This window comes from Penaeus vannamei, chromosome 19 (genome assembly GCF_042767895.1).
Source record: "Penaeus vannamei isolate JL-2024 chromosome 19, ASM4276789v1, whole genome shotgun sequence".
Classification (NCBI taxonomy): Eukaryota; Metazoa; Arthropoda; class Malacostraca; order Decapoda; family Penaeidae; genus Penaeus; species Penaeus vannamei.
Genome location: NC_091567.1, coordinates 16,085,981 through 16,095,980, shown reverse-complemented (window position 1 = coordinate 16,095,980; position 10,000 = coordinate 16,085,981). Strand labels below are relative to the sequence as shown.

General features: G+C 36.0%; 1 protein-coding gene across 1 annotated transcript in view; it reads left to right on the top strand.

Moving 5' to 3' along the window:
- The window catches only part of LOC113802772 (uncharacterized), a 41,129-nt gene that overhangs the window by 24,018 nt on the left and 7,111 nt on the right, over positions 1–10,000 (top strand). The window contains exons 24-29 of the mRNA XM_070133999.1: positions 1–10; positions 214–337; positions 534–613; positions 1,532–1,655; positions 1,877–1,956; positions 3,304–3,427. The exon at positions 1–10 is cut by the window's left edge and continues 70 nt beyond it. Of these exons, the coding sequence (XP_069990100.1) occupies positions 1–10; positions 214–337; positions 534–613; positions 1,532–1,655; positions 1,877–1,956; positions 3,304–3,427 (542 nt within the window). The remainder of the gene's footprint in view (positions 11–213; positions 338–533; positions 614–1,531; positions 1,656–1,876; positions 1,957–3,303; positions 3,428–10,000) is intronic.

Here is a 10,000-nt window from a genome sequence, read left to right as displayed (position 1 = left end):
AGGAACGGAGGTAATTATACAGTTAATGAAAAATACAACTGACAGAAAGTGAAGTAGATGTGTTAAAGGTGTGCGGGTTTGTTCGGTGGTGGTGAGTGATTGTGTGTGTGTGTGTGTGTAAAAACATACATGTCTTGGTGTATTCAGTGCGATCAACAGAATATATGCGAAGTTCTAGCAGAAATGTTACCTTTGTTTCCAACTTCGACGCAGGTTACGTACACATGCAACGCCACTGGAGAATTGTTCGGAAACCTGAACGAGTCCTTAAGTGTGATCTGCTCGGAGAATGGAAATTGGTCTTCTGTTTCCTCCTCGGTTTTCTCCTGTGACACACGTAAGGACAACTAAAATAGTTATTCTTTATGTGAATATCCTTCTTTACAAAGAAATATATCGATTTTTGTACTGCCATAAAAACACGTTTTTAAGATTTTCTCACACATTGCGCCATGTAACTAAAAATTGTGTAAGACTTCAGTTCAGTTAGATTTGCGAAGTATGACTCTTTTTGTTTCTGGTTATTTATATAGGATGTACTGATGACCCACCGGAGCCACCTGACAACGCCACATACAACTGGGACGGTTTTGCCAGTGCGGTTGGGACCGAGGTATGTGGTTTCCTTTTTATCCCCGTTGGTTTACAACTACGGTTTAGATCTGTCTCAAATGAGATAAATAGATACTTTGAGTTTTATGTTTTGTTAATCTCTCCCACTTTTTTTTTTCTGTGCAAGTACATATATACACGCAAACATATACATACACATACAGATATATATATATATATATATATATATATATATATATATATATATATATATATATATATATATATGTATGTATGTATGTATGTATATATGTATATATGTATATATGTATATATATGTATATATGTATATATATATATATATATATATATATATATATATATATATATATATATATATATATATATATGTATGTATATATGTATATATGTATATATATGTATATATGTATATATATATATATATATATATATATATATATATATATATATATATATATATATGTGTGTGTGTGTGTGTGTGTGTGTGTGTGTGTGTGTGTGTGTGTACTCACACACACGCGTTAACAGACAAACAGGCTGCGTAGTTGCAGATAAATGTTGCGTTGGTTTGCGAAAAAAACTACCAATGTACAAAAATACCACACATGTACACAATTCGCACAGAAGGATCAATTACAGATACAAAGCAGCAGATAAATGCCAAAATGTTTAAAAGAGACCACACGAGCGTATATGTCCAGATACACAAAAACTACACATTCATGTACAAAAACTCTTCATATAGATACACAGATTTTCAAAAAGTTACACATAGGATTATTATCATTGATTTTAGTTATGCATTCACTCAAACTGAGGACTGAATATACCGTAGGAAATCTATACTTCTAACAAAAATGATAGAAAATTGATAAATATATAGTGTATATATTCTCTAATTAACTACTCCACCTACCCGGTTCTGCTTCGCGCTTAGATCGTCTATACGTGCAATGGTGCAGGAGAAGTGTTTGGAAATATGAACAACTCCATAAGTGTGCTTTGTGAGAAGGATGGCAACTGGACTGCCGTTCTTCCTTCGTTCTTCTTGTGTAAAACAAGTAAGGATATATCTTTAACTTGAAAGATATACGTCGAAGGTGATGTTGAATTGAAAACATTTTTATCCGAAGGAAATTCCTCCGTAATTGCAATACACTAATCATCATCATCATAGTTTAGTATTGATATAAAAACAAGAAAGCGTCCACATATAAACGAACTTTCTTTTCCAGCAATAGACAGACAGACAAACAGATATATATGCAGTCTTTGTTTACAGTTTGTACCGAAGACCCACCAGAAGCACCCAGGAACGCCACTACGGACTGGGATGGTCTTACAAGAACTGTTGACACGGAGGTACTGGTTTCGATGTGTATTTCCCAGAGAATATGTATCTCTTTTCTGTATATGGGTGTTTCCTTTTACGTGCGTGTCTGCTTGTTTGTGTGTGTGTGATTGCTTGTGTTCGTGTGTTTTTGCTTTGTGTCAGTATGTGTGTATATTTTTGCTTTGGGCCTGTATGTGTGTGTGTTTGCTTTTATGTGTGTGTGTGTTTGCTTTTATGTGTGTGTGTGTTTGCTTTTATGTGTGTGTGTTTGCATTTTATGTGTGTGTGTGTGTGTGCTTGCATTTATGTGTGTGTGCTTGCATTTATGTGTGTGTGTTTGCTTTTATGTGTGTGTGTTTGCATTTTATGTGTGTGTGTGTTTGCTTTTATGTGTGTGTGTTTGCTTTTATGTGTGTGTGTGTGTGTGTTTCTGCTCTCTGTCTGTTTGTGTATTTGTCTATGTGCGCGCATGTCTATGTTCACATGTGTCTATATATGGGAATGCGTATATCTCTGTGTATGTGGATTAGCTTTTGTGTCCGTGTGTATCTTTATTTATACAAATCTATATGTATATTACACCTGTATGTGCAGGTGTTTGCTTGTGTTTATGTATATGTGTTTCATCGTGCGTGTGTTTATGCATGATGTATTTTCAGGTGCCAGTGAATACCTGTGTGTTTGCATTTAAATATATACTTGTGTGCTTTTGTCTGTGTGTGCGTGTGTATATATGTACAGCATATGCATAAACACGCGCGCACACACACACACACACACACACACACACACACACACACACACACACACACACACACACATATATATATATATATATATATATATATATATATATATATATATATATATATATAATTGGTGAGAAACTTCCAACAGTAGGTACATAAGTAGAATAGCTAGACAGTGCTGGAGTGGTTCTCGGCCGGAGTCGGAACGTGGCGAGGCCTTCTCTGTCTGTGTGCTTCTGACCTCTCTGACGGGGTCATGACTTTGGTTCTTAATAGAACACAAGCGGACAGCACGGTGACCACGTGGCTTGGACTTATAGCATATATAAGCAATCTATAGAGAGGGGCATACTTACACAAAATCTATGTGTGCGTGCGTGCAATTGTGAGTGTGTGTGTGTGTGATTGTGTAGGTTTATTAACGCGTTTGCATGAGTGTTTCTGTTGAAGTCTTTCATGCACATCCTTCTAGGACATTTTTATTATCATAAAATGTACCATTGGGCTACCCTGAGAACTTAAAATATAGCCTATATAACTTGAATTATTTTGATAACATGATGTCAATCGCATTTACCAATAAGCGAAGAGCTCAATGTAGCATTCCAAAAGACATTTTTCACTCAGGTTGTGTACACGTGCAACGATTCCACGCAATTCTTTGGAAATCTGAACGTGTCCATTGCAGTGACTTGCCAGGCAGACGGCAGCTGGACCTCCCTCCCCCCACCCCTCTTCGCCTGCAGAACACGTAAGACACTGCCCAAGGGAAGCTGACGTAGGACTACTGTCTGAGGTCCATTTGGCTTTTGTTGAACAGAGGTCTATCAGCCGGTTTCTTAAAATTGTGCCAGGCCCGACACAATGAATTTTCATAAATACAGATGCAACAATAAATACATATCTGTTTATCTATTTGATAGATATACATTTAACCATCTATTTGCCGGGTTGGTATGCATGTCTAGACTGATAAATATATATTTATTTCTTTATTTATACATGTCAAGTATACGAATCTTCTTTGGGTGGCTATCTTGCAGCCGAATGGTCGAACACTCGCCTGCCATTCAGGGGGACTTGGGTTCAATTCCCAAGTCTTTTGTCTAAAGTTTTTGTTGGCAGTTATAAGTAATATGTAGATTTTATGATAGCATGAAAACCATTTTTATTTAGATCATCACTAATCAAACATCAGTACATGTATTGCCAGTGATATGGTATTATTAGATGTGAGATGTAGGGCAATTGTGCTATTAATTTCATATATTTTATAATAATTGACACAGCTCATAATCACTGAAATTTCAACAAGGGATACAACCCAAAAACTTGAAATCAGCAGTAGCTAAGATCGATGACGGGGGAATGAGAGAGAGAGAGGGAGAGGATATTTTATTATCATTCGGATAAGAGAGAGAGAGAGGATATTTTATTATCATTCGGATAAGAGAGAGAGAGAGGATATTTTATTATCATTCGGATAAATATAATAAACATTATCAGCCGGTTTGTTAAAATTGTGCCAGGCCTGACCCAATGAATTTTCATAAATACAGATGCAAGAATAAAGGCATATCTGTCTATGTATTTCATAGATATACATTTAACCATCTATTTGCCGGGTTGGTATGCATGTCTAGACTGATAAATATACATTTATTTCTTTATTCATGCATGTCAAGTATACGAATATTCTTTGGGTCGGGCCTCGCGCAATTCTAACAAACCGGCCGAATGTATGTAATGATCACGCTCACATAGACACACAAAGTGAAGCCATTCTGATGATGGATTAAGTAGACACTATAGGGTGGCTATCTTTCGGCATATTAATGGAAAACAGCAAACTCCTAAGGACCTAAGAGCCGAATGGTAGAACACTTTCCTGCCATTCGGGGGGACTTGGGTTCAATTCCCAAGTCTTTTGTGTAAAGTTTTTGTTAGCAGTTGTAAGTAATATGTAGATTTCATGATAGCATGAAAACCATTTTTAATTAGATCATCACTAATCAAACAACAGTACATGTATTCCCAGTGATATGGTATTATTAGATGTGAGATGTAGTGCAACTGTGCTATTACTTTCATATATTTTATAATAATTGACACAGCTCATAATCAGTGAAATTTCAACAAGGGATACAACCCAAACACTTGAAGTCAGCAGTAGCTAAGATCGATGACGAGAGAATAGAGAGAGAGATATTTTATTATCATTCGAATAATTATAATGAACATTATCAGCCGGTTTGTTAAAATTGTGCCAGGCCCGACACAATGAATTTTCATAAATACAGATGCAAGAATAAAGGCATATCTGTCTATGTATTTGATAGATATACATTTAACCATCTATTTGCCGGGTTGGTATGCATGTCTAGACTGATAAATATATATTTATTTCTTTATTTATGCATGTCAAGTATACGAATATTCTTTGGGTCGGGCCTCGCGCAATTCTAACAAACCGGCCGAATGTATGTAATGATCACGCTCTCACGTAGACACACAAAGTGAAGCCATTCTGATGATGGATTAAGTAGACACTATAGGGTGGCTATCTTGCAGCATATTAATGGAAAACAGCAAACTCCTAACGCAGCACCTAACAGCCGAATGGTAGAACACTCGCCTGCCATTCGGGGGACTTGGGTTCAATTCCCAAGTCTTTTGTCTAAATTTTTATTGGCAGTTGTAAGTAATATGTAGATTTCATGATAGCATGAAAACCATTTTTAATTAGATCATTAATCAAACAACAGTACATGTATTCCCAGTGATATGGTATTATTAGATGTGAGATGTAGTGCAATTGTGCTATTAATTTCATATATTTTATAATTGACACAGCTCATAATCAGTGATATTTCAACAAGGGATACAACCCAAAAACTTGAAACCAGCAGTAGCTAAGATCGATGACGGGGGAATGAGAGAGAGAGGGAGAGGATATTTTATTATCAATCGGATAATTATAATGAACATAATGTATGTAATGATCACGCTCTCACGTAAACACATAAAGTGAAGCCATTCTGATGATGGATTAAGTAGACACTGTAGGGTGGCTATCTTGCAGCCGAATGGTCGAACACTCGCCTGCCATTCAGGGGGACTTGGGTTCAATTCCCAAGTCTTTTGTCTAAAGTTTTTGTTGGCAGTTATAAGTAATATGTAGATTTTATGATAGCATGAAAAACATTTTTAATTAGATTTGAGATGCAGTGCAATTGTGCTATTAATTTCATATATTTTATAATAATTGACACAGCTCATAATCACTAAAATTTCAACAAGGGATACAACCCAAAAACTTAAAATCAGCAGTAGCTAAGATCGATGACGGGGAAATGAGAGAGAGAGAGAGGATATTTTATTATCATTCGGATAATTATAATAAACATAATGTATGTAATGATCACGCTCACACGTAGACACACAAAGTGAAGCAATTCTGATAATGGAATAAGTAGACACTATGGGGTGGCTATCGTGCAGCATATTAATGGAAAGCAGCAAATTCCTAACGCTACCCCTAAGAGCCGAATGGTAGAACACTCGCCTGCCATTCGGGGGGATTTGGTTTCAATTCCCAAGTCTTTTGTCTAAATTTTTGTTGACACTTGTAGTAAGTCATATGTAGATTTCATGATAGCATGAAAACCATTTTTTAGATCATCATTAATCAAACAACAGTACATGTATTCCCAGTGATTTGGTATGATTAGATGTGAGATGTAGTGCAATTGTGCTTTTCATTTCATATATTTTATAATAATTAACACAGCTCATAATCACTGAAATTTCAACAAGGGATACAACCCAAAAGCTTCAAATCAGCAGTACTTGAGATCGATGACGGGAGAATGAGAGAGGGAGAGAGGATATTTTATTATCATTCGGATAAATATAATGAACATTATCAGCCGTTTTGTTAAAATTCTGACAAGCCCGACCCAATAAATTTTCAATAATACAGATGCAACAATAAAGGCATATCTGTCTATGTATTTGATAGATATACATTTAACCATCTATTTGCCGGGTTGGTATGCATGTCTAGACTGATAAATATACATTTATTTCTTTATTTATGCATGTCAAGTATACGAATATTCTTTGGGTCGGGCCTCGCGCAATTCTAACAAACCGGCCGAATGTATGTAATGATCACGCTCTCACGTAGACACACAAAGTGAAGCCATTCTGATGATGGATTAAGTAGACACTATATGGTGGCTATCTTGCAGCATATTAATGGAAAACAGCAAACTCCTAACGCCACCCCTAAAAGCCGAATGGTAGAACACTCGCCTGCCATTCGGGGGGACTTGGGTTCAATTCCCAAGTCTTTTGTCTAAATTTTTATTGGCAATTGTAAGTAATATGTAGATTTCATGATAGCATGAAAACCACTTTTAATTAGATCATCACTAATCAAACAACGGTACATGTATTCCTATTGATATGGTATGATTAGATGTGAATTGTAGTGCAATTGTGCTATTAATATAGTTTATAATTGACACAGCTCTTAATCAGTGAAATTTCAACAAGGGATCCAACCCAAAAACTTGAAATCAGCAGTAGCTAAGATCGATGACGGGGGAATGAGAGGATATTTTATTATCATTCGGATAATTATAATGAACATAATGTATGTACTGATCACGTTCTCACGTAGACACACAAAGTGAAGCCATTCTGATGATGGATTAAGTAGACACTATAGGGTGGCTATCTTGCAGCATATTAATGGAAAGCAGCAAACTCCTAACGCCATCCCTAACAGCCGAATGGTAGAACACTCGCCTGCCATTCGGGGGGACTTGGGTTCAATTCCCAAGTCTTTTGTCTAAATTTTTGTTGGCAGTTGTAAGTAATATGTAGATTTCATGATAGCAGGAAAACCATTTTTAATTAGATCATCCCTAATGAAACAACATTACATGTATTCCCAGTGATATGGTATGATTAGATGTGAGATGTAGTGCAATTGTGCTTTTAATTCCATATATTTTCTAATAATTGACAGCTCATAATCACTGAAATTTCAACAAGGGATACAACCCAAAAACTTGAAGTTAGCAGTAGCTAAGATCGATGACGGGAGAGAGAGAGAGAGAGAGAGGATATTTTATTATCATTCGGATAATTATAATGAACATTATCAGCTGGTTTCTTAAAATTTTGCCAGGCCCGACCCAATGAATTTTCATATATACAGATGCAAGAATAAAGGCATATCTGTCTATGTATTTGATAGATATACATTTAACCATCTATTTGCCGGGTTGGTATGCATGTCTAGACTGATAAATATACATTTATTTCTTTATGTATGTATGTCAGGTATACGAATATTCTTGAGGTTGGGCCTCGCGGAATTCTAACAAACCGGCCGAATGTATGTAATGATCACGCTCTCACATAGACACACAAAGTGAAGCCATTCTGATGATGGATTAAGTAGACACTATAGGGTGGCTATCTTGCAGCATATTAATGGAAAACAGCAAACTCCTAACGCAGCACCTAACAGCCGAATGGTAGAACACTCGCCTGCCATTCGGGGGGACTTGGGTTCAATTCCCAAGTCTTTTGTCTAAATTTTTGTTGACAGTTGTAAGTAATATGTAGATTTCATGATAGCATGAAAACCATTTTTAATTAGATCATCACTAATCAAACAACAGTACATGTATTCCCAGTGATATGGTATGATTAGATGTGAGATGTAGTGCAATTGTGCTATTAATTTCATATATTTTATAATAATTGACACAGCTCATAATCACTGAAATTTCAACAAGGGATACAACCCAAAAACTTGAAATCAGCAGTAGCTAAGATCGATGACGGGAGAATGAGAGAGAGAGAGGATATTTTATTATCATTCGGATAATTATAATGAACATTATCAGCCGGTTTGTTAAAATTGTGCCAGGCCTGACCAAATAAATTTTCATAAATACAGATGCAAGAATAAAGGCATATCTGTCTATGTATTTGATAGATATACATTTAACCATCTATTTGCCGGGTTGGTATGCATGTCTAGACTGATAAATATACATTTATTTCTTTATTTATGCATGTCAAGTATACGAATATTCTTTGGGTCGGGCCTCGCGCAATTCTAACAAACCGGCCGAATGTATGTAATGATCACGCTCTCACGTAGACACACAAAGTGAAGCCATTCTGATGATGTATCAAGTAAACTCTATAGGGTGGCTATCTTGCAGCATATTAATGGAAAGCAGTAAACTCTTAACGCCATCCCTAACAGCCGAATGGTAGAACACTCGCCTGCCATTCGGGGGGACTTGGGTTCAATTCCCAAGTCTTTTGTCTAAATTTTTGTTGGCAGTTGTAAGTAATAGGTAGATTTCTTGATAGCAGGAAAACCATTTTTAATTAGATCATCACTATCAAACATTACATCTATTCCCAGATATGGTATGATTTGATGTGAGATGTAGTGCAATTGTGCTTATAATTTCATATATTTTCTAATAATTGACAGCTCATAATCACTGAAAAGTCAACAAGGGATACAACCCAAAAACTTAAAATCAACAGTAGCTACGATCGATGACGGAAGAATGAGAGAGAGAGGATATTTTATTATAATGAATATAATGTATGTAATGATCACGCTTTCACGTAGACACACAAAATGAAGCCATTCTAATGATGGAATAAGTAACTATAGGGTGGCTATCTTGCAGCATATTAATGGAAAGCAGTAAACTCTTAACGCCATCCCTAACAGCCGAATGGTAGAACACTCGCCTGCCATTCGGGGGGACTTGGGTTCAATTCCCAAGTCTTTTGTCTAAATTTTTGTTGGCAGTTGTAATATGTAGATTTCAAAGTAGCATGAAAACCATTTTTAATTAGATCACTAATCAAACAACAGTACATGTATTCCCAGTGATATGGTATGATTAGATTTGAGATGTAGTGCAATTATGCTTTTAATTTCATATATTTTATAATAATTGACACAGCTCATAATCACTGAATTTTCAACAAGGGATACAACCCAAAAACTTGAAGTCAGCAGTAGCTAAGATCGATGACGGGGGAATGAGAGAGAGAGAGAGGATATTTTATCATTCGGATAATTATAATAAACATTATCAGCCGGTTTATTAAAATTCTGCCAGGCCCGACCCAATGAATTTTCATAAATACAGATGCAAGAATAAAGGCATATCTGTCTGTGTATTTGATAGATATACATTTAACCATCTATTTGGCGGGTTGGTATGCATGTCTAGACTGATTACATCCATTTCTATATTTATGCATG